General features: G+C 44.1%; 1 protein-coding gene across 3 annotated transcripts in view; it reads right to left on the bottom strand.

The window, feature by feature from the left end:
- The window catches only part of LOC147727192 (tight junction protein 2-like), a 595,437-nt gene that overhangs the window by 108,285 nt on the left and 460,784 nt on the right, over positions 1 to 26,368 (bottom strand). For all 3 annotated transcript variants that reach the window (XM_086961242.1, XM_086961240.1, XM_086961241.1), the window contains 6 exons: positions 24,159 to 24,346; positions 23,144 to 23,239; positions 14,910 to 14,989; positions 13,403 to 13,613; positions 12,844 to 12,944; positions 492 to 704 (listed from right to left, as the gene is read on the bottom strand). In XM_086961242.1, the coding sequence (XP_086817368.1) occupies positions 492 to 704; positions 12,844 to 12,944; positions 13,403 to 13,613; positions 14,910 to 14,989; positions 23,144 to 23,239; positions 24,159 to 24,346 (889 nt within the window). The remainder of the gene's footprint in view (positions 1 to 491; positions 705 to 12,843; positions 12,945 to 13,402; positions 13,614 to 14,909; positions 14,990 to 23,143; positions 23,240 to 24,158; positions 24,347 to 26,368) is intronic.

Below are 26,368 nucleotides of genomic sequence, written 5' to 3'. Positions count from 1 at the left end.
TCGCATACACAAATATTGTTATTTTGCATTATAACCTATAGGATGTCTCATGGACATCTAGAAGGATAGATGCAGAAACCTAGCTAATAAAATATTAGAAGTTGGTACCTAGGCAATTTTAAATCCTTTATTGTTGCTTTCTTTTATCAACTATTAACTAACAAATTCTGGATGAGTGACAAACACATTCTGGGTACTTTTATAGTACCTATTGCAAAAATCACACTTTTTAAATGCACATTATTCCCTCAGAGAGGAATTAGTTTTCGCATCGTAACCAATAAAACAGAATGACAAAAACAGGTTTATTTGAAGTCATTAGTGATTCTTTTTAAGTAAATTCATGAAAACATCCTAATTCAATCTTTTCACTCTGCCATTAACTAAAATTTCTGATATCTCACCTCCTTAGACAAAATAGTGTTAAAGGCAATTGAAAAAAGTGATCTTTAATTTTTTCTTTCACTTAGATCAAGTTTGAGATTTCTCACCTCCTCAGATCGAACAGGCTCAGATGAGCGGCTAATGGCTGAAAGTGGTAGTGGGTCATCCACTAACTCATCCAGTTCATTGTCTGTGTAGGCGCCCCCTTCACCATCTGTGTCCTCAAAGTCGCTCACTAACCGGCTGTCGCAGCTTAGGTAGTCCGCACCCATCGCTGTCAGGTAAGACATACGATCGTCATCTTCATCCATTCCATCAGCCTATAGAAAAAGGATTTTTGCAAAGCAAAGAGACAAAAATAAAACATAAGCAAATGAGTACTATACTTACATCATTCATAATCCAATCACTATGAAGAATTTTCAAAGCAAAAATATTAAATATCTGAAGGTATTGACATGATGCATGCCCACAGTCTGAAAGTGTGATAACACAATGTAAACGTCAGAACTCCACTTTTCAAATGAACAGAAAATAACAAGTGCTCTAAAAACACGTTAATATCTATGCTGGTGGGAATAGTATTTGTGTGGTCATAAATCCACTTTCACAGCCTCCAATTGCCGCAGCTTCAATCACTCAGTTCATGAGAAACGCTGTTTTTTTCCAATTACATTTTGATAATTTCAGCAACAAAAATTGCTAAACTGACATGAACTTTAGATCATTTGAAATAGTTATGGCTCGCAAAACATAGAAATTTTTCTAATCGAATGTAATCAAATATTTACTCTAATGTTGCAACAGGTGATTCTTATTGGCAAAAGTTGATGACTTCGTAGGCGTTTAATGCCTTATGGCTGCTAGCAGCAATGAGGGAAGCATGTGAAATTAAGTTACAGGTACAGCTATTTGAGCTGTTCTGAAAATACAGGCCAAAGGTTTAAGTTTCCCAAAACTTAAAAAAATAAAAAAAGGATTACTATGACGTGAGCATCTTGATGGTGGTGATTAGAATAGGCTATGCGCTCTACAACGATGAGCCCTCTGCTTTAATAGATAATTATTGTAAGATTAAAGTAGTATCCCTTCTTATGAGACACATATTTAAGGCTTGGATGTATTGCTGACAATGTACAGGGGAAGCAAAATTACTGCATGCAAAGTCTTTCACTTTTAGAAATGCAGGTATTACGAATTAAAATACAGCTCTTGTGTGGAAATGTTGGATTGTAGCAAGGATCTTAAAAGTTGTTCAAATATGGGTGGACGTGTTTTGGTTAACTGAAATTTAAGTTTAGGATTTTACATGACCTCTTAGGCTAGAGACAATCGTCCCAGTGTAAAGTAAATTAACAATAGGTGGCATTCAGATAACAGCAGCAGTCTAGTAAGACTTGTTCTGGCAAACATGCCGTTGAAATGCAAGGGACTTATAAATGTACCATTACCAGGGAACAGGATCAATGCAGCTAGCTTAGGTTTCCATCAGCTATATAATTTATATTGTGTTTTTGAAGTGAAAATGCTATTTTAGTTTTAGACTTAGGCCCTTGTACATAATGCTGATGCTTGATTTGCCTGAATCTGTGCTTTGTTAGCCATGTCGACCGGACTCAAGAATAAGAAGTCCTATCTAATGAGATTGCAGGGAACAGACTCAGTTTAAGGAGCTGTGTTTTAGTCATCCTGCAAGTACAAAAGATCTCAGACTTTTGGGGTTTCTTTGACTTATGGGGTACCTCTGATCCATATTTCTCTCAAATGATGTGGCTATTAAGAGCCTTAATTATTACAAGAAAGCAAATCCTAAAACAATGAAAGGATCCTTCAGCATCAAATGTGAAAGGATGGGTACTGAACTGGATAACATGATATATTTATGAGGTGATGTATCACGGACCCAAATGTAGGACTAGGGTGTTAAGCTTTCAACCTGTTTTATGCATAATGATAGTGGTTTTGATTAGCCTGTGTTCAGGTATGCCCTAACGGTTTAAAAAAAAATCTAAAATAAACAAAAAAAGAGGAATTTTAAAATGTTGCAAATAACATATCAGGGGTGCAGGTATATTTTAAACTCTTGTATTACTATTTGTATCATTTTCGTCAATGCACTGTTACAACAAACCTTAGGCAGCAAACTCTCACCTGAGAACTTAAGGAAATTCAGGGTCGCAAGAGTAGTAGAAGCAATCTCACTAACTAGATCTCCTAAAGAAGTGACCTAATCACTAGCGCATCACTGACAGAATATCGACCTACAAAATATCGACCTACAGAAATATCGATGCAGGAATATCGAAGGCAAGAAAATCGACATCCTATCTACATTGTAAGTACAAAAATATCGAAACAAAAATATAGCAGTTAAATATATATTTTTTTCTGTAAAAAAAGGTGTAAAATAAAGTAAATAATTATAAACAGTTAAAAATATCTAATGTTTCAAATTAATACATAATACACACATAATAAAACATTAATTAAAAATATACATAAAATATATACTTAAGATGTTAAATAATTATTTTAATTATTAAAACATATTTTAAATTACAAATACATCTACAGACATAAAACAATAAAAAAAACTAAATAATTATATTGAATACATTAAAAAAATTAGATATACTTTCAATATTTAAAAAATGAATTATATACTACATTATCTAAAATAATACAACAAATATTAAATAGCTAAATAAATAAAACTACTATTCAAAGTCCCAAAAAAACTACAGTAATGAAAACATTGGATAGCGTAGAACTTAAAATTACTATTCCCACTTCAGAGAGTGCAACAGTAGGGAAAGCATTGGATAGCTTAGGGGTAAAAATTACTATTCCCACTCCAGGGAGTTCAACAGTAGGGAAAGCGTTGGATAGCGTAGGGGTAGAAATTACTATTCCCACTCCAGAGAGTGCAACAGTAGGGAAAGCATTGGACCCAATGAAAAACTTTATAAATAAATAGCTTAGGAGAAAAAATTACTATTCCTACTCCAGAGAGTACAACAGTAGGGAAAGCGTAGAAGTTAAATATAACATACTTATAAATAATTTTTGTATTTAAAATAATTAATAATTTAATTTTTAAATAACTCTACACCATTTACAAACACCCATTAATAATTATTAAAAACATAATTACAATTGAATAATTATTTAACTATGAATTAACAAATACCAAGAAGCACAAGTTACTACTTGTATAACGATATATCTGTAAGAGACATTAGTTAGTGATAGATTCCTTACCTTAGAATATCCCCAGGCGTCAGACTGGATCCGGAAACTTTTGCGTAGCAATACCCCTGCGCGTCGGTAGGCGTCGTCTGCTGCTCCGCGTCCGTCGTCGGCGTCGTTAGCGCCGGAATGACGTCAGAGTACTTAGACGCAGCCCATGCGCGCTGACGTCAGTTCTGATACACAGCTTTTCCGCGCCAGATACGCAGAGCCATGATAGAAGCAACACTGGTGCCATGAAACTAGGGCCCTGAAAGGGGATGACCTTAACCCTAGATATCGGTTCGCAGAACGGGGAGGATGGGTGGGTCGGTAAGGAATCTATCACTAACTAATGTCTCTTACAGTAGTAACTTGTGCATCTGAAAGAGACACGTTAGTGATAGATTCCTTACCTTAGAATAGATACCCCAGCAATACCAACCCCGGTGGTGGGTCTGCGAACCAATAATCACACCAGAAAGTCCTGGAGGACGGAACGGCCAAAGAAGCCATCCCTCCGGACTTGACTGTCCAGGCAGTAGTGTCTTGCGAACGTGTGCAGCGAGGCCCACGTGGCTGCCTGGCAAATGTCCTGTAAGGGGGACTCTACGGCCCAGGGCAGTTGTTGTTGCCGTGGCCCGAGTGGAATGAGCCCGCAAACCAGCAGGGGGCTCCTTTTTCGCCATGGAGTAACATGCCTGAATACACAAGATGATCCACCGCAAGATGGTCCTCTTGTGTACTGCCTTTCCCTTCTTCGCGCCCACGTAACCAACAAAGAGTTGGTCATCCACCCGGAATTGGCGTGTGCGATCTAGATAATAGGAGAGCGCACGTTTTGGATCCAGACGGTGGAGCCTCACTTCCTCTTTCGAGGGATGCGCAGGCGGAAAGAAGGTGGGCAAAGTAATGGACTGCCCGATGTGGAAGGCCGTGACAACCTTGGGCAAGAAGGAAGGTCGTGTACGCAACACCACCTTGTCTGGACGAACAGATAAGAAAGGTGGAGTAGAGGAAAGAGCCTGGAGCTCACTCACTCTCCTGGCAGAGGTGATGGCAACCAGGAAAGCAGTCTTCAGGGTAAGAAGACTGAGAGGACAGTTGTGGAGCGGCTCAAAAGGGAGCACACATTAGATAAGTGAGTACAAGATTCAAGTCCCACTGGGGCATCACAAAGGGAACAGGAGGGAACATATGTGTGATGCCCTTCAGAAATCTATTTACAATGGACTTGAATAAGGAAGGCTGATCAGGTAGCCTTAGGAAGCGGAAAGAGCAGAAAGGTACCCCTTAAGAGTGCCCAGAGCAGAGCCCTACTGGGCAAGGGAATGAAGGAAGAGTAGAACTTCAGAAAGGGGTGCAAAGAGAGGATCCACAGCCTTTGCTGTACACCATGCCACAAATCTGTTCCACCTGCAGGCGTATACCGACTTTGTGGAGGGACGCCTGGCTGCCAGAATGATATCACAGACTTCAGGAGGCAAGTCAAATGGCCTCAACTGTCGCCGCTCAATCTCCAAGCTTGTAGGTGGAGACTGGACAGGTTCGGGTGCAGGACCGTCCCCTGCTGCTGCGACAGAAGGTCCTCCCGAAGAGGCAGACGAATCGGGGGATCGACTGACATGCTGAGTTACTCGGGATACCAGTATCTTCTTGCCCAGTCCGGAGCCACCAGGATGACCTGGGCCCGGTCACGCCTGATCTTCTTCAGCACTCTGGGCAGAAGTGGTATAGGCGGAAAGGGGTACAATAGACCGCAACTCCACTCGCGACGAAAAGCGTCTCGAGCGAGTGCCGCCTTGGAAACTCCAACGCGCAGAATTGATGACATTGCGCGTTCTCTTCTGTGGTGAATAGATCTAACCAAGGCTCTCCCCATTGCTGAAAGAGACCTTGCGCCACGTCCGAGTTCAGACGCCATTCGTGATCCATCATGCACCGGCGACTGAGTTCGTCCGCCCTGGCGTTCAGAGAGCCCGCCAGGTGTTGAACCACCAGGGTCACGCCCTGGCGTTCCAGCCACTGCCAGAGGCGCAAAGCCTCCTGGCATAGGGTCCACGACCCCACCCCGCCCTGTTTGTTGCAGTACCACATGGCGGTGGTGTTGTCGGTGAACACCTGCACTACACTCCCTCGGACAGAGGGGAGGAATGCCTTCAGTGCTAGACGAATCGCCCGCAGCTCCAAAAGGTTGATATGGAGCCGGGACTCCGCCGGAGACCACAGGCCTCTGATCTCCGCCTCTCCCATGTGGCCTCCCCAACCCTGGAGGGACGCGTCCGTCACAACTACGTGCTCCGGGTGGGGCATGGAGAGGGATCTGCCACTGACCCAATCGCGGTCCGTGAGCCACCACTGCAGTTGTCTCGCAGTGCCCTCCGAGATCAAGACATGATCGGACAGGTTGCCCTGATGCTGGGCCCACTGAAACTTCAGGTCCCACTGCAGAGCCCGCATCCGCCACCGGGTGTGATGCACCAGAAGGATGCAGGAGGCCATCAGCCCCAGAAGCCACAGCGTCAACCTGACCGAGACTCGGGATAACGGCTGGAAGATTGGAATCATAGCCCGTATATCCCGAACCCGCTGTTCGGGAGGGTAAGCCCGAAACTGCGCCGAGTTGAGAACCGCTCCGATGAAGAGGAGCTTCTGAGAGGGGCACAGGTGTGACTTTGGCACATTGATGGAGAACCCCAGCAAATGCAGGAGGTCGGCCGTAGTCTGGAGGTGGCTGACGACTGTCTGGGGTGAGCCCGCCTTCAACAACCAGTCGTCGAGGTAGGGGAAGACTGAAACCCCCAACCTGCGCAGATGAGCTGCGACCACCGCCATCACCTTCGTGAACACCCGTGGGGCACTGGTAAGGCCGAAGGGGAGCACGGTAAACTGAAAGTGCTCCTGGCCTACCGTGAACCGCAATTAACGCCGGTGGGCCGGCAGGATGGGGATGAGAAAATAAGCGCCCTCCAAGTCCAACGCTACCATCCAGTCTTCCGGGTCCAGGGCAGCTAGGACCTGAGCCAAAGTCAGCATCTTGAACTTCTCCTTCCGGAGGAAGCCGTTGACGTTCCGCAGGTCCAAGATAGGGCGTAGGCCCCCTTTGCCCTTCTTGGGTACCAGGAAGTAGTGGGAGTAACATCCACACCCTACTTCTGGCCCAGGAACGCGCTCGATGGCCCCCTTGGCCAAGAGGGCCGTGACTTCCTCCTACAGAAGTTGCAAGTGATCCCCCGACATGCGGTGGCATTGTTGGAGGGGTCTCTTCGAAGGGGAGTGAGTAGCCCCTTCGGACGATCTGCAGCACCCACCTGTCCGAAGTGACTGAGCGCCAGTGGGAGAGGTGATGGCAAACCCTGCCTCCCACAGGCGTCACATGGGCCTGAAAACTCGGAAGGTTTGGAGGCGGGTGCTGTTGAGGGAGGTGTGGACTGGCCTCGCCGTTGTCCCCGACCGCCGCGGCGGTTTCCACGTCTGCCACCGCGCTGTTGAACATTTTGCGGCGCGTGGCTGGCAGTACGTGGGGGGGCGCCCCTTCCGTGGCCACAAAAGGAGCGAAAGGCACCCAATTGCTGGCGTGGGGCCGTGAGGCCCAAGGACTTGGCCGTAGCCCTGGAGTCCTTAAAACGTTCCAGCGCATGGTCTGCCTTGTCGCCGAAGAGGCGACGGCCATCAAACGGCATGACCAGGAGTGTGGCCTGGACATCGGCCGAGAAGTTGGCGGACCGCAACCAGGCGTGGTGTCGAACCTCCACGTCGTTGCCATCGCCCTGCCCAGTGAGTCCGTTGTATCCAGTCCACACCGGATAGAAAAGCGTGCTGCATCTCGGCCCTCCGCAAGCGCTTGGGCGAGTTTAGCCTGGACCTCCTCCGGGCATTGTGGCAGCACCTCCGCAACCGTGTCCCACAGAGTGTGGGTGTAGCGGCCCAAGAGACAGGCGGTATTCACAGACCGCAGCCCTAAGCTAACAGACGAGAACACCTTCTTCCCGAACTGTTCGTATCTCTTGGATTCCCTGTTGGTCGGGCCGACGGGAATGCGGTCTGGGAGTTGGAGGCCTGGATGACCAGACTCTCGGGGGTGGGGTGGGGTGGGTGGACAAAAAGCATGGGTCGCCCGGGGCCGGGCGGTAGCGTCTGGCCACGATCCTATCCACAGGCGGACCTGTGGCGGGCTTGGACCAAGTGCCCACAAGAACGTCACACAAGGCCTCATTGAACGGCAGTAGAGGCTCACTGGAGCTTGACTGCGGTTTGAGGACCTCGGTGAGGAGGTTAGTCCTCACGGCCGCGACGGGGAGCTTAAGGTTTAAGGCCTTAGCTGCCTTCGTCAACACTACACTATATGTAGAGCCCCGCCTCCGAAGCCACAGTCGGAGGGGAGCTAAATCCAGTGTCTGGCGAAGTGTCAAGACCACTGGCCTCCCCAAGCTCATATGTCCAGTCCTGTTGAGACTGGCAATCTAGTGCCAGAGGGTCCTCAGACCCCTCCCAATCCTCCTCCTCGTCACCCGTACCCTGCAAAACAGGTTCAGTAGACGGGGCCTCCTCGTGGAAATAAAAATCTCCATAGGCCGTCGGAAGCGGCGCCCAGCGGCGCCGTTCCGGCGCCAGAGTTGGACCGAAGGAGGCGTTGGGGACGGCGTCCACAGCGGGCGTCGGTGGTGACACCCGTTGGGCCGGCGCCGGTGAGGTCGTAAGGTCGACCGGCGACGACCCGGATCCGGAAGCGGATCCGGTGAGGTCCTGCGGCGCCGAGACCGAAGTCACCAGCGGCGTCGGGCCGAAGCACCCGGCGGCGTCGGGGCCGAAGCACCCGGCGGCGTCGGGGCCGAAGCACCCGACCCGCTAGGACCTCCGGTCGGGGCCGCTTGGCCCGAAGGCGCCACGGAATCCGACTGAGGAGGGAGGGACCTCATGGCCATGAGGTACCGCTCGATCTCCTCCGGCGTCGCGCCGTGCCCAGGGACCCGAAGGTGTGGGGCAGGCTGCGACGCTTGCGACTCCCACGGAGCCGCATGGGCGGTGTCGCCCGAACCCCCAGCCGCATCGTGCGAGCGTCGGGGTGGGTCGGAGGAACGATGACGTCTCTCCGACCTCTCATGCCTCTTACCTGAGGACTTGGAACCTGACGACCGGTGTCCACTCCCGGAGCTTCGATGACTCCGACCTTGCGACCTGTCACTCAACCTCCCGTGGGACCGGGACCGGGAGCGGCGCGGGGCCGACTGCCTCAGCTCGAGTCGCTTGCGGGACCGCTCTCGCCTAGCCTTCGACGTCAGGGCCCGGCAGTCGGAGCAGGTTCGATCGTCATGGTCGAGTCCTAAGCACTTCAGGCACCGACGATGGGGGTCCGTGACCGACATCAGTCGGTCGCACTTCGAGCAGGGCTTGAACCCGGGCATCCCTACCGGCACCAATAGAGTCGAAGACTCGAAGAAAAAGAGTGATCAAAAAGATCAAAAGTTCAGTCAAAAATTGACTGGGGGTAGAGCTTCTCCGGATCTGCGCTAGCTGGCGCGGAAAAAAGAAGAACTGACGTCAGCGCGCATGGGCGGCGTCTAAGTACTCCGACGACGTCATTCCGGCGCTAACGACGACGGACGCGGAGCCGCAGACGACGCCTACCGACGCGCAGGGGTATTGCTACGCAAAAGTTTCCGGATCCAGTCTGACGCCTGGGGATATTCTAAGGTAAGGAATCTATCACTAACGTGTCTCTTTCAGATATATTAATGAATAAATATTAGTTACCAAATAATAAATATTGAACACTAAAATATTCTTCATAACAAAAACATTTAAAAATGGATTAACAATTAAAAAATATTAAACCATAAAATTATTTTTTATACCCAAAAATTATTTTTATGAAACAATTACCAATTAATAAAAAAGAAAATCCAATTAATAATAAAATATTTACCAATTGAAAAAATGAATTACCAATTACAAACATTAATTACCAATTTAAAAAAGTTAATTACCAATTAAAATGATTTGTCAATCAATAATTAAAAATAAAATAAAGATCAATACCAATAAATAAAAATAAATCATTACTTAATTACAATTAAATTACTTCCCAACCAATTCCCTTATAAACCCACAACCCGCTACAGAACTTAAACGCAAAAATTAATTAAAATTAATTTACAATTCCTAAATATTAATAATTACTTTACTATAATAAAATTACTTCCCACCCTATTCCCCTATAAACCCACAACCCGCTCGGGTACTAAAACATAAAATTTACTTAGAAATAACATTATTAATATAAAAAATAGTACACATATAATTTAAAACAAGTAAATGCTTAACAAAAAACATACAACACATACATATTAAATACATAACCCAAATATCGATATTAGTAACATCGAGATTAGTAACATCGATATATTTGATATCGATATTACTTACATCGATATAAAAAAATCAATATTACTTACAACGATATTCTTGAACTCGATATTCTGTACTTTCGATATTTCCAACTCAATGTTACTATAGGTCGATATTTAGGAATCGCTATTTAGACTGTTTACCTCACGAGCATGTGTGAACCACCTTACTTTCTCTCTTTCAGGTTCTTGGACTCCTAGCTATCAATGAATGTCCAAGTGTACAAACTAGCAAGATCAAGCTTTGTTACTATAAAAACTGTGCAACGCATCTTCCCCCACCTGGGATTTCCACACAAGGTACAGGCTACTTTCTCTCTTTTTTTTGTCTAAACTCGATTACAGCAGTAGCCTCTACCACGGATCATCTTTAACAACTGCGAAAAGACTACAACGGAGTCAAAACTCTGCTGCCAGACTACTCCTACATATAAAGCCACAAGCTCACATCTCCCCTGCCTTGAAGGCCTTATATTGGTTACTGGCTACTAGAAGTTCACATTCAAGCTGCTCTGTATCACCCACAAAGCCATACATGGAACAGGACCGCTTATCACCAGGAATAAAATCACTAAATACATTCAACAAAGGAACCTCTGCTCTAGGTTGATACCTCGCCTCAAATTCCCTTCTCAGTTCAAGCATTCTATTCTATAGAACTCTTTACCCCCAAACATAAGATCCGCAGATAATTGCCTTATCTTCAGAAGACTACTCAAGAGTTCGATCTCCCCCACAGATCCCCGTGTACATCAGCATTTATTTGGACCATATATGTGTACCTACATATGTGTATTGCTTTGTATAAATGTGTATAATAATCATGTTTACAAATATATAGATATTTGTTAGTTCTGCTTAACAAATGTACATATTACTTATGGTTAAATTATTTTCTGTTTAACATGTGTATAGGTGACTGCATAAAGAAGTAAATCTTTATCATAACTATTTACTATTGAATTACAAAAATAAATCTGTTAAGAACAAATACATTTAAAATACTGCAACACTTGAAAGTCTGAGTTTTTTTAAATACTACTTAAATCTACATATATTATCTTCCTTATACATATACACCTTCCATGTACTTATGTATTTTTATATTTATTATTTCCCTTCCAATTCCGCATCTTCAATCCACTACCCTATATCTCACCAAATACCTCTCAATTTATCATGTACCTCCACTCTCAGACTCATCCCAAACCCCATTCTACTACTATGATCCTCAAAATAACCCTTTGTAGACTCTTCCCTCCTCTACCACTCCTTACATCATCTCATACCAAAGCAGATCTCCCTAACAAGCCATTCTAAACCCTTACCTCGGACTCTTACCCCCTCCACCGCCCCTTTACTCATCCCAAACCTCCTTCTACTGCTTTTAGCATCAACCAAAAAAGAATTTGCTGGACCTTTCCCTCTTCTATACCTTCACTATCCTTTGCAACAGGTCAACCGCTCAAATTAATTTAATATTTCCTCACTAATCCTGTTTGGGTTCCGGAGTAGCGGAAGGAGTCTGTTCCATTCTTACATCAAGAATAGTGTTGGATTTTATGGGATAATGGGTGTTAGACGTCACAGGCCCCTGAATAAAGACAACAAGACCATTCCTCACACTTGGGAGCTGCTGGCTACCTGTGAATAAGTCGACACAAAGGTAGAAGGCTCTTGAGGCCATAATGATAACTGCACTGCACTTGTAGCTGTTATGCTGCAATTTCAAATACCACGTACAACGTTTAAGGGTATCAGTCTTTGGCATTATCTTTTTGCAGTTGCTGAAACTTTCGACACATCAACAAAAGCAGGACGACAGTTTAACAATGCAGCATTCGACAAATGAGCAAACAAAATGTACGGGATGAATTAATTGTGCACTGTACTATAAACCATAAGGAAACTGCTAACAGGAAACCAAGTATAATACCAGTCTGCAGTTAGGCCCATGTATCTACATAGATAACATACCACACAAGAACTAAAAGAACAATCTCGGAGACTTCCTTACAACATGATTCTAACGAAGGCCAGGCATTGATAATAATATAATCAGAAAGAGGAAACATGGCAACACCAGATAAAGGCATGAAGTACAAAGGGATCTAACAGTGCACTGTTGAAATTACAGAAACAAAGTTCACATCAGTAAGAGGCTCACCCTGTTTTACCTCAAATAGCACCTATTACGCCCATTCTTTCCTTCACCCAATTTCACATTTAATTTAGAAACTTTATTATTAAATTCTCCAATTGGAATATTTATGGTAATTTAAGCAGCAATGGGTGACACCGCCGTTATGTAGTAAAAACCTTAGGGGCCAGGCGACATTTCACTCCTTGAATACTAAGGACAGGAGATACGCAGAAACACAATTACGCACAAAAAATGACCTGTAGGATAAGTCCAACCACAAGAGCAGACCTTAGCTTTTCAACATTCTATAAACAGGAACTTAGAAGAGACAAATGACCAAGATATGTCTCACGAGGAGAAGGTTGAGTATCAATGGCTTAAATGAATAAGGATGTTTTTACAGTATAAAGATTCTATTCCTGTGCAGACCAGTTATCTGTTAGTTTGCCCATATTACTGTTCTGCACAATCTTGGCTTCTACATGACAAGTAGAAAACCGGTCATGAAGCATTAACAGTTCACATATCTTCTTCCACACTCACACGGCTATTTCAAAAAGGTAATCTAAATATGAAAATATTCATTAGCAGATATGTAAAGAAGAGATATGTAGACACATTAGTTTAAAAGGCTATTGGTGAATTCGAATATGCTGGATATATGGTAAAATTATAAAATACCTTTCCTTCTGATACCCAGACAGCTTCACTTTGCTGGTCTTTGATTAAATCTTTAAGGCTGCCATACCAAGCTTCATTTGCTGAATTCAAATTTACAGTACCTTTGAAAGTAAAAATGTGTATACATATTATTTTTTTTTCTTCCAACAACAGCCTTGCTAGTCATCTGGCAAAAAGAATTCGGTTCAATCTGAGGTGCATTTTAAGCATCCTTTATCACAATGGAATTATAGTCAGTAAATGCATTAGTAAAGCAAATATCTTCAAACTTTCTCACAGGGTACATCAAACCAGATTATGAAAGCACCCTGAGGTCACCAAAGGATTTCACATAGGCTACCAACAAAATCATCAGGTTGTAATGGACCATAATCACAACTGACTGGGACAGGTTTAGACCCTAGCAGGCACAATCCATTGCAAATCTTGAACCATGCATCAAACTGGAGCACAATTTCACAATGTAACTAGTTGGCCATGTTATCAATCCCAATGTAATCTCAAAATGATAAATTAATGGCACATTAAAAAAATTAATTATGAATGCACGGCATCTAACCTGTGATGAGATGAGGGTATGTCTTCTTAAGCTTATTTGCCTGATCATACAGCTTTCGTGAGCTCTTGTTGGAGGAAGGACACAGTCTCTGCCTCATGACTTTAATACCAGATTTACTGTCTGGGTTTAATAGGATTACAATAGGGAACCATTGAGTATAGTTGAGCAGATCTACAGCTTTTGGCGTGACATCCAACAGTGCATGTTTATCCTATTGGGAGACAGATAAATAAAAACATCCAGATTAGAAGACAAGTAGTGAATGGTGAAGTACATGAGCAGATGAGCTGTATAATGTATCAATGGTGGAATCTGTGACCATCAATAAACACCTGAAACCCTTTCTAGTGACGAATTACATTCAATTCCATTTCAGCACAACAATGCAATATTTTGTAAAGTCGGATTTGAATGAAAAATTGTTGGATGGCCCACAAGCTGTCCCCTGGGATTTCCCGCCTCACTTAGAGTGCTGGGCAATGCGGTATTCACAATGTTGGAATCATTGCCTGTTCAACCATCAGGAACATTCATGTAACACGCTCAAGACCATTGCCACTTGTGTCCTTGCTGCAGATACCACAATGTAAACTGTGGCAATCACAGACCCAAAAAGTGCAGAAAACTCCCTTATAAACTGGATGAAAATTCAAGTTGCATAAAGGAACATTAGTTATCTTCCTTCTAAAGATTACCTACCTCCTCTCCCCCATTGGGTTTCTACCTTCTGGAATAACAATAGAAATAATGACAAGTTTCCCATCGCAGACCTATGGTCAAACCTTTTTATATGTAGGTGGTAGTGGCTAGGGGAAGGAAGGGAATACCCACCAAACCAGCAGACAAATTTTTATTCGACCGTACGTGGAATAAGAAATGTAATCGGTCCCAGGTTCCTGTATTCAAATGAACCTTTCCAGAACTGTGCATGTCTGAAGACACCACTTTTCTTCCTTGGAGAATGCTTACCTGTCAGTTGTAAACTAGGAATAAAGGGGGTGAGATTCATTTCTAAAGTTCTAAGGGACGTCACTTCATGCAAATGACAGAAATCCAGGTGTTAAGAATGGAGCTCATGCTGCCTTATCGACGTGTAATGGATATATTATGGATCAGTGTTACACCTCCTTGCCCAAACTATCATAAAGAAACTATCTGAGCTGATAAAGTCTCACAATGCAATTTACTTTAAAGTATAGGTTTCATTTCTGTGCTTTTTTTTTTTAGATGAAATACCATTAACCAATATCATGGATTGGATGATGGTCTGCTCTTTTTGTGATAAAAAGTTAAACAACTTATCAATGCAGCAACTAAATGTTTAGGCAAATGCAGATTGTTGTGTGGCTACTTATGCTCACTCACATTCAGGGATCATATACTGCTGCTCTTATACCTTCCATCTTTGGGGAAACGTGAAGTGTTTACTCTGAGGCACGTTGTGGGTTGCATCAGCTTAATTACGAAACAATGTTTGAGCACTGGACAAGATAGCAAGTTACTTTACCTGTTCAATTATCCTCCGAACAGTATTCAAACGCACCACACCACTTGACTTGTCTGAGCCAGCATCCTTGGGTTCTGTTTCTGCAAGGAAATAGTAAAATGTTGTACTACAAAAACCAGCAACTGTATTTTGCCATGTACACCTATCTTTATTTACTATTAAGAGCAAACGGCACAGCCTACATAAAAGGGAGTGAAATGTTGTGTGTGACAAACAGTGCAGCATAACATTAGAAAGCCTCAATGCTTCCATGCATCACGAAATAATAGAATTCTAAAGCAGCAAGTCTATAATAATCAGATATGCTTAACAAACTTCCCTGACTAAATGGACTTGTAAGTAAGCTTCTTCAATATACAAGGGGTATGGCTTACTGGTTCTTTGCAAGGAAGTGATAACTACCAGAAATACTACCTTCCCTAATGCAGGAATACATCAGCTAAAAAGGTGCCACCATAAAGTTTAAGTACCACATTTAGGTCACAAATAGGTACATGGAGAATCCTAGGGGAACTATCAAGATCTTCCATTGAAGGCTGAACTGCAATTTTAAAAATAGAGATGTATTGTCTGTTTTGTTAATAGACTGCAAATGCTGTCAAATGTAAAAGTATGGGGTATGTAAGCAAAACCACACTTTTGTGAAGTATGAAAATATTGTATAAAGTTCTATACAGAAGCATGGTGTAGTTTAACAATGTATACGATAGAAGTGTAGCTCAAAGTAGAAATATGGCAGGTCACGGTTCAGTTCAGAGTAACACACATTGATTTGTGAAGCAGTGGAAGGCTCTCTGGAACACAGAATGTACTCTCAACAGTAAGGCCTACCACTGCAGATCTCAGGCAAACGTAATCCACACAGGCAACCCCACCGACTCTCAAAGTTAAGGAAGGAGGACCAAGACAACCTTGAGGCCAAGTTGGAGGCAGCTGGCGACATGCACACCTCACACAGGTTTGGCGTAAGGACTCACTACAGTTTCCTGCAGGGCTTATCTCCACCTAGGCACTGCAGTGTTGATGGCGTACATGATTTCTTGATGAGTTCTCGTCTCTGGGAAGCCTATCCACTAGGTAGCTACTGCTGGGTGATTCCCTTGGCAGTCTTTTCCTACAGGGACACCTACAGTGCCTCTCTCTACACAGCAAAGCAGAATTCTAATACAAAGCAGAATATCCAGCAGAAAAGGATGTGTTACCCTGTAAATATCGGTTCGTGGCATGTAGTGCTGTAGATTCACATGCATTGCATTCTCCTGCTATTTAGTGTTGGGTTTGGAGTTGTGCGACAGATTTTTCTTCTAAGAAGGTTTTCAGGTCACGAGGAAGATTGACTCCTCCTCTCGGGGATGTTGCGCATGGGCATCAACTCCTTTGTTAGACTGCATTCACGCAGGCAGGTAAGGAAGGAGTGTAAGTAAAGTGTCAGTATAAAGATGTCCATGCTAAAAGAATTGTGTAAAGTAACTGCAACGGCCACAAGCGTTCGGGGTAGAGGGAGGGCACATGTGAATCTACAGCACAACATGCTTACAGGGTAAGTAACAATCCAGTAGGTGGCATGTGTGGCTGTAGATACACATGCTCTACACAGAATGTACAGCAGTCCCTCCTAATTAGCAGAGGCTAGCGTGTGGGAGTTACAGTAGTTTGAAAAAGTGTAAGTAGCACTACCTGACCTACATTGGCTTGTTGGTGAGCTAACACATCTACGCAGTAGTGTTTAGTAAATGTATGCAATGTAGGCCATGTAGCTGCTTTACAAATTTCAGCTATGGGGACATTTCCTAAAAATGTCACTGTTGCTCCCTTCTTACAAGTAGAGTACGCTCTGGAAATGAAAGGTAAATGACTTTCAGCTTTAATATAGCAAGTTTGAATGCATTTTTCTATTCATCTGGCTATGCCTGATTTGGATATAGGGTTACCTATATGTGGTGGTGAAAAAGCTACAAATGGTTGTTTTGTTTCCCCGAACGTTTTAGTTCGGTCCAAGTGAAACTTGAGTGCTGTTTTTACATCTAAGGTGTGAACAGGTCTTTCTGCTACAGAAAAAGCGTTAGGGGAAAAAACAGGCACTTCAATGGATTGATTGAGTTGAAATTGAGAAACTACCTTTGATATGAATTTTGGATTAGTCCGAAGTGCTAAGTTTTGTTAATGTATTAGTAAAAATGGTTCTTCTAAGGTTAATGTCTGAAGCTCACTAACACTCCTGTGTGAGGTAATGGAAACTAAAAATACAATTTTCCATGAGAGAAATTAGTGTAATGTTAGAAAAGGAGGACCCATAAGCCTTGTAAGCACAATGTTTAGGTTCCAGGAGGCGCACGAGGTGACTCGTTTGAGTACTTCAATGAATACTTTAATGACAGGAATTCTGAGGAGTGATAGATGCTCTCTACTTTGAAGACAGGCAGCTATTGCAGCAAGATGTCATTGAATGGAAGTGTATGCCAAATTGGACGTTTCCAAATGAAGAAAATAGCAAATAATGTACTGCACAGTGACTTTGATAGGATTAATGTGTTAGACTGGCAATAGCAAACAAAACACTTCCATTTTGCAGCGTAGCAGGCTCTAGTTGTAGGTTAGCGTGCATGCATTCTGATGGGAAGTTTAAATAACCAAACTCTAAGACCTCAGGAGCCAAATCGTTAGGTTGAGCATCTTGGGGTCTGGGTGCCGGATTTGTCCTTGATCCGGAGTGAGAAGGTCCAACATGTTGGGGAGCTTCTCATGTGGGACTACTGAGCGATCCAAGAGCATTGAGAACCCAGGCTGACGTGCCCATGTTGGAGCTTCTAGGATCATGGTGAGACGTTTGCCTGAGTTTCCGCACCAGAAATGGAATGAGAGGGAGGGGTGGAAAAACATAGGTAAATATCCATGACCAACTCATCCATAGTGCGTTGCCCTTGGATAGTGGGTGTGGGAAACTGGATGCTAAGTCTGGGCATTTTGCGTTTTCTTTTGTGGCGAAGAGGTCTATGAGGAGTCGCCACTATTGAAAGTAGGGACAGATGGTTGTCTGTTCCCGGTAGATATTCTGCCAACAAATGAATGTGATGGTGAAGAGCCCAGTTCCATATGGTCGGAGAGAGGCTTCACAACTGGAAAGACGGTCTACCCCCCCACCCCCCACCCCACCCCACCCCACCCCACCCTCCTGTTTCTGTACCTAGTACATGGCTGCTGACATATTGTCTAGTCGGACTAGGACAACCTTGTGAGATAGTTGGGGAAGGAATGCTTTCAGTCAAAGGAATATTGCCGTAAGTTCGATGTAGTTGATGTGTAGGGACTGGTGTTTGGCATACCACAGACCTTGTATTGTGTGGTTGTCGAGATGTGCACCCCAGCCAGTCTCTGAAGCGTCTGCAGTGAAAGTGATTTGAGGAACAGGGTCCAGAAAAGGCAGTCCCTTAAACAAATTGAAGGGGCTCCACCATTGCAGAGAATGGTGAATCTGGCTGTCTATCAACACTAGATCCTGGAGGTGACCCTATGACTCAGACCACTGACAAGAAAGATTGGTGTAGTGGGCGTACGTTTAGTCTTGCGATGGGAACTATGGCAATGCAAGACGCATCATACCTAGTAGAAACAGAACCGTTCGAACTGCGAGTGTACTGTACATCTGAAATTGAGGTAGGAATGCCTGAAAGTTTTGTATCCAAATGGGATTGGGGTAAGCTAATCCTAAATGTGTGTTGAGGACTGCTCTCAAGGATGGCTGAATTTGACGAAGTTGAAGGTGAGACTTGGGGACATTGATGGGGAGACCCAATTTGTGTAGCAGGTCTATTGTAATTTGTATGTGTTACTGACACTGCAGATGTGTTGGGTTTGATTAGCCAATCGTCCAAGTACGGGAATACATTAATGTTTTGTTAACGTAAGTGTGCTGCTACTACTGCTAGGCACTATGTAAAAACTCTTGGTGTGGTAGTGACACCGAAGGGAAGAAATTGGAATTGGTAGTGTTTTCCTGCTATGACAAACCTGAGGTACTTGCGAGAAGCAGGATGAAGGGGTATAATGAAAAAGGCCTCCTTTAGGTCCGAAGTGGCCATAAAGTCGCCCATCTGTAGAAGTGGAATGACATCTTATAGAGTAATCATGTGAAAGTGTTCTGATAGGATGTAGGTGTTTAGAGGTCTGAGATCTAGAATTGGTCTCAGTGACAGGGCTTTCTTTGATATTAGAAATTACAGGGAATACACCCCTGTGCCTTGTTGATGAAGGGAGCTGGTTTAATAGTTTCTTTGGGAAGAAGGGCTTGTAACTCTTGTTTCAGAAGTGTTAAGTGATCCTGCAATAGTCTGTGATTGCGGGGTGGAATGTAAGGTGGTGTGGAAATGAGCTCCAGACAGTTGCCTTCTTGGATAATGGCAAGTACCCATTGGTCTGTTGTGATAGTTTCCCAGACCAGGTAAAAGGACTGTAGTCTTCCCATGACAGATTTTATGTGATCAGGGGAATGAGAGGGCAGTCATTGTTTGGGGGCGGAGGCTGCACCACGTGTTGAAAAACCCATACTTCATCCCCTATTATTATTCACTCTAAAGGAGCCTTTGTAAAATTCTTTAGTTTAAGTGGATTGCCCTTGCTTTTGCTGGTAGGTGAAGGCAGCTGTGGCAAAGGATTTGTATCCACCCGTGCAGCCTGAGCGGCTAAAAGAACTGCGAGGTGTAGGTGTTTGCAGTGCTTCCATTGCTTTTGCAGTGGCTTTTTTCATTTTGTCTAAAATGGAGTCCACTTTAGGGCCAAATAAATCAAAACTGCTTGTTGAACGTCTGGTTTAAAACCTGAGTCAGACACGCATTCTGAGCAATATACTGGTGTTGATGGCCCTAGCGGCTGTGTCTGCTGCATCTAAGGCACATCTGATTGAATTATTGGTGATGGGCTGACCTTCGCTAACTAGTTGTTGACCCCTTTTTTGTGTTCTTCTGGAAGACACTGCCGCAGTTCTTCCCTTTCATCCTAGTAGGCCATATCCTAACGTGCAAGTAGGGCTTGGGAGCTAGCAATATGCCAATGATTGGCTGCTTGAGCTGCGACATGTTTCCCAGCAGCATCAATGCATTTGCTTGCTCTCTCAGGAGGAGGGTATCTCCACTTGCCTCACTTTGCCAGTTTTTACAAGCTGTGGGAGGCACGATGAAGTCTAGTGGGACCTGGATAGATATAAAAAGTGGGTTGGAGGGAGCCGCTTCACATTTTTGTAATCAACCCGTGGGGTTATGGCACGGGCATGGACAGGCTCTTTAAATATGTCATCGGTGTGCCGTAACATGCCTGGAAGCAGGGGAAGAACTTATGAGTGGATGACAGCACGTAGGACACGATGTCCTGTTCTAGAGATTCTCTATGAAGTTAGATTCCATGATAGGTAGCTGCCCTGGCAATTACTTGTTGGTAAGTACTAGCATTCTCTTGTGGTAAAAGGCAAGATGGGTAAAGATCTGGGTCATTGAGAGTTATGGGGTCTGTATCATAAATAGACCAAGGATCTGGTTCACCTACTGGTTCTCCTAAACTCCCACGTTGGCAAACCTGCATGTGTATGGTCTAGAGGGTCCTGATGTGGCGAAGGAGGAGATGGTGGTGAATCTGGAGGAGGTTGTGTTGTTGGAGGATGATATGCAGGGATTGTAGTCTTGTCTTTTGTCTTCTATTTGGAATGTTCAATTCCTCCTGTAATGCCAAATGTCTTTTAGGAGAGGAGGCTATGATTCACCCGTGCCTTCATGAATATGGATCTTTCTCTGTTTAAAGTTCATCTTTTCAAGAATTGGCTCGACCTAAGACAAAGAAACTGAAGAGAGCTTCGAGTGTTTGAGGTCGGTAGATTTTGAAATCAAGCCGTCAGATTATTTCTACTCTGGCACAGACGGAGATGGAGTTGGTTGCCATGTTGGCTAGGTGGAGACTCGATCCAATGCGCTCAGTGCTGAAGCAGAAGGCTTATGTTTAATGGCAGTTTTCGGAGCCAGGCCCGAAGGTGGGGCATCCGAAATCTGGATCCAAACATGGGCGAAGGCATTGACGGTCTGGTGACCTGTAGAAGTAGAAGGGGTGGGTATTTGGAACTCTTTTTCAGTGAAGAAAGGTTGGGGGCAGCAGTACTCATGAGCTGCTCAAGGGGGAAGCAGTACTCATGAGCTGCTCAAGAGGCAGGGTGTATTCAAGCTCTTCCTCCACAAAGGAGCTGGAGATCTCAATGGAGAACGCTGCATCCTCCTCCTCACTTTCTGGCTCTTCCTTGGTGTGCTCTTCACCGAAGATGTTCTGAGTATCATCCTCGGTGCAGCAAGACGTTTCCAGTCAACTTGCCCTTCGTGCTCGAACTGTCTTTTTTGATCAGAAAGATTTGCAAGTGTCGCAGTCAGCTTCACTGGGGTCTGGCAACAGGCAGAGGTTACACACCTGGTGCAGGTCGGTGTGTGGATATTTGGCGCAACATTGTGGACAGAATGGAAAAGGTGTTCGTATCATCAGGAGCACATCTTCCGTAATGAGAGTGCACGCGGAAAGATAGGCCCAAGACAGGTGGCACCCCTAGGATCAATCGATCGAAGTCCGACACAACAAAGATTATCGGCAACGGTTTGGAAAAGAGCAAATGAGATTCCCTACACTGTCAAAGACAGGATAGAACCGAAGACTCGTACAGCATGGAGTTGAAGAGAGGCACACGTCAGAACCCGACGGCAGAGAGAAAACAATCTAACAAAGGAGTCGATGCCCATGCACAGTATCACTGAGAGGAGGAGTCACTTTACCTCATGACTCAAAAGAATTCTTTGAAGAAAAACCTGTTGCACAGCCCCGAACCCAACACTAGATAGCAGGAGTATGCAGAGCATGTGTATCTACGGCCACGCATGGCATCGAACATGTTGATTTTTCAGAAGATGTCCCCTAGCCTGGCTGGGATGCTAGCAGTCAGTGTCACTGCGCTAGGGCGGGTGTCACTGAGAAATCTAGGAAAACTGCAGGCACATTCTTGGTTTACTCACATAAGCAGGAAAATATTGTTACAAATATCCTGCTCAGAGAAATCCAAAACGTAGGCAGAATAGGGAAGGAAGCCTTCACACTTTACACGCATTAGCAGCATGTCTTAGGCCTTTGCAAAAGGCTATCCCTGCAATTCTAAATAAACTGATGTCTCCAGTTCTCCAACAACTTAGTCTGGATCAAAACATAAACATCAGGAATGCTAGCAAAGCACACTGCTCATTTGGCAGGCTAACTCCAACCTCCATTTTGTACATCATCTCCACAGTGGCAATCCCAAATGGATCCCACTGTGTGCCAAAGCAATCCATCGCCTATACAATCCTGCTATGTCCATGCACAAGGGAAACTATGAAGGATCCAGCTGCGGAAAACTGACTAGACAAGTTCCACTGGAAAGGCCAGCATACCATTCGCTCTCCATCGTTAAAAGAAATAAGGCCTGCTGTGCTGTTTATAATTCAGAATTGCCCCAGAGTTTGGTCTAGGGACGGCGTACAGCAAAGTAGGCATTGTGTTTCCTCTGGACCACAGATTTTTGCTTTGCAACACAAACCATAACTATAGCGGGCATCACCGCACATGCATTATCATCTTGCTGACCAAGGCCAAAAATAGGTCAAATATAGTAGAGACTCACTTCAAGGTTAGTTCAGGGTAAGGGTAAACACTTGCAAAATCACGCTGGGGACCTTCGCCACCTCTACGCTATGAAATTCACTGAACCTTAGTTAAACTAAGCAACAGGTGATGATGAAGGTTAGTTAAAAATCAATTCTAAAAAGAAATCTGTTAGTTGTTATGCTTATGATCTAATACCAAAAAACCACTGACATTTGCCAGTTATGGTAAGTTACAGAACGTTAAAAGGAACAAGAACAGATTAACAATGGTACATGCCAGTTGCAATCACAAACAGCTTCATGTAAGATATCCCTGAGAGGTGACAGCATATCGATTTGTCAAAACATTCTGTGGTTAGTGGAAACACAAACTTTATATTCTGCTATAAAAGAAGCAAGTAGACAAAACCTGAAAAGTTTCCACGTTATAAACAACCTTCTTAACTCCCTACTTAGCAGTCAGATACAGCATTCACTTACAATTTCACCTAGTGTACGGCATACATGCTTTCTTACTTTGCAGTCGACATCCAGAACTAAAGATTGAGAATTTCATGATAAAGATTATTGAAGACTTACTGGCAAGTTGATAGAGTTCAGGCAAATCGTGAGCCAATTTTTCCATTGCCACGTCTGCAATAGGGCCAAAGACTACAACAGGTCGTTTAAAACCAGCTGCAAAGTAGAAAAGCACTGTTTAAAGAAACGCTCATTTAGCAGAAAAAGTTCAGCGAAATCACACTGACAAGTGAATTCACTGTAAAATAAAATGATTGGCATAAAACTAACATCATTTCTCTTATCATTAGATTAAACAAGTAAAAGCAGGGTATTTATTCTGACGTACCGCAGAAAGAAATAGGAGATTTGGGCACACTGAAGAAGCTTGCAATACGTGTGTATTGATAGGACCTAGAATAGTTTACTTTTTACACAGTACTTGACGCAGTGAAATGAGGTACATTCAAACTAGCCACAACTTTCCCAACTACTAAGGGTCTTCAGCAATCAGAGTGGGGCTTTTTAGTTTTTAATGTTTTACATGCTGAAATTTAAATCAAAATTATCTAATCACATTTTTAACATGGGTACATGGGTGACATGGCAGATTGGGAAAGGAGCCAGAGAGAATGAACTGAGGGTCACCAACAACAGCAGGGTTTGACATGACACATAAAAAGAAGTTACAGACACTAACATTAAATCAAGATGACAAAGAGTCACAGACCGATGATAGCATGGACACTGTTATGCAAGGGTCACTGGCACAGGGGATTAGGGACATAAAAATGGGAGTCACAGATATGGCGTTTGCCAGTTTGGAATTTGTAGGTGAGGAAGGGGATCTCCACAGAAAACTTGAATCAAGGCGTATTTGCACGTGTTAAACACACACAGGATACTGCAAGATTTTTTTTTTATTAACAGGCACTTAAATCCTGGATAACACAAAGGTCATCTATGAGGTTAAACAGGTGAAGTTTCAGTAATTCTTGGTACAATTAAGATATAGATATTGAACTAAGGCCCAAAGTATGCTCAAGATATAACAAAACTACACTTGAAATACTTTTGTCGGCTTAAGGTTGTTCACCTTCACGTAACGTTATCCTTTCATAGGCTGGGAATTTTGTGCTGACAGCTGTAATAGCAGCCTGGTCGTCTCGACTCTTCTTAGCATTCTTTTTCATGCCAGTCCTTTGGCCACGACTTCTGTAGAAATCTGCTCTGTCCCCAGCGGCTGCTCTCTGAGCGTTTTGAACACTAGCCATCTGCTCTGCCCTGAAAGATACAAACACCATATTTCTAAAGCAGAGAGAAAGCAACATTATGAAACAAAGTACAGCCAGACTAAGTAATGGCGCAATTTCCATAAAGCTAAACATGGGAAAAAGAACATAAAACAGTAAATATGATGTGTGAATTTATGTGCTGAATCAACATTGGCATTCTCCATGAATCTACATTTTTTCCTTTCTGAGTACAACGTTTCGACCAAGAACTCTGCAAATTCTAGCAAGGCAGAACATTAGGCTGTAGGGGAAAGGAAGGTTAGAAAGATCACTGGTGGAGTGGATCAGTGGTTGAGTTGATTAACGGTGGAGGAGATTGGTGATGTATGGGATAGTTCAATGGTAATACATTGCTTAAAAAGTAAATAACATACCCCTCAACCCCCCAAATATTAATTACACAACATTGAGTAATTTTTTCAGAATCACAAAGTTGAAAGGGATGTTGAATTGGTTGCAGAGGAAATGCTATCTGTTACTGAAGGGATCCAAAAGACCATCTCTCCTTAGGGTCCCCTCATTATTGACAAGCTCAGGAGTTTCAATCCCAGCCGCCGTCCAAGCCCTGAGGTGTCTTAGCTGTGAAAACCCACCTCTCAAGGGGAGTAATCCCATTAGGAATATTGCAGGCGCAGAAAGCAGGTCCTCAAGGCACCTACGCATCGCCCATTTAAAAAAAGCGCAAGCCAATGGCCAAGTGGTTAGGGTTCCAGGCCAGGTTGATTTTCACCCCCATCAGGAGCACCACCAAAGCCCCTTTCTCTATACGGTTCCCCAAATTCCTCCAGTTCATGAGCGCTCCATACCACCAGCCATCGGGCAGGGAACTATAATTGTGCAGCTAGGTAATACAGTTCATTGTCTGGCACTCCAAATGATTGCGTTGCATTGGGCTTGGAGCACAGTCCTGTGGTTTCCCCCCATCCCAGATAATTTCCCTGAGCAATATATTAAGAGACTTGAACCACTTCTGCGGGACCCAAACTAGGAGGTTAGCAAAATAGCAAAGCACTCTGGGTAGCACAATCATCTTTGACAGGGTAGTCTTCGCCATTCCTCCCGAAGATGACCCTATCTGAAAGATAGATCTTGACTCTCGCATATTTAAGGACCCATGGCTCCAATCTAATACCCGCTTGCCACACCATCACCCGAGGAGCCTGCTGCTCATGATTTACTGGCAAGGTGAAGGTCTACTGTGCTCTCCAGATCTCCCCCGCCCACTCCTGCCTAGCCGAGCTATAACTGCTCATCATCTGCATACAGGGAGATTACGTGTTTTGCCATCTAGTAATGGAATGCCCCTCCGGGGCTCCTCGGTATGGAGTATAGTAGTGAAGGGTTCCACTGCAAGGGCAAATTGCAGTAGGGAGAGAGGACATCCCTGCCTGGTTACCCGGTGTACCTCAAACATTTCAGACATGCACCGACTCATCAGCACTCAGGCCTTTGTGCCTGAGTAGAGCTGGAACACCGACCGGTCCTATTCCACAAGCTAGGTTAGTTTTGCGCATATTAGCCCTCAGATACCCCCAGTGCAGAGAATGGAAGGCTTTTCGTACATTAGCGGACAACACTATTGCATCCGGAAAAGAGTAGCTAGCAGTCTCATCTGGTACTTAGTACAGTCTATGAATATTTTTTGAGGTGTTACATTATGAGCAAAACAGCTTAAATCCTCACCGTATTAGCTGTTGCATGTGAGGCAACAGGTGGATGGGTAGCACTTTGCTTAGAACCATATAATCCGAGATTCAGCATAGAAAGAAGTCTGTAGGACACCACTCCATGCACATCACCAGGTAGTTTAGGCATCAACACTATAAAATGCTCTCCGGTGGTATCAAGGAGGAACCTTTGGTCTAGTGCCCCCACATACATTTTCACAAGTTTCAAAGCCAGGAGGGTGACATAAGGGAGGTAAAATTCATCTGGTAGGCATTCGTACCTGGTGTTTTCGCCCGGGCTAGCTCATTCACTGACCCCCTCACCCTTCCTGGGTCTCCTCATC

Source organism: Lissotriton vulgaris, chromosome 3_1 (assembly GCF_964263255.1).
Source record: "Lissotriton vulgaris chromosome 3_1, aLisVul1.2, whole genome shotgun sequence".
Lineage (NCBI taxonomy): Eukaryota > Metazoa > Chordata > Amphibia > Caudata > Salamandridae > Lissotriton > Lissotriton vulgaris.
The sequence above is the reverse complement of the archived record's forward strand: the minus strand, read 5'-3'. Positions and strand labels throughout refer to the sequence as shown.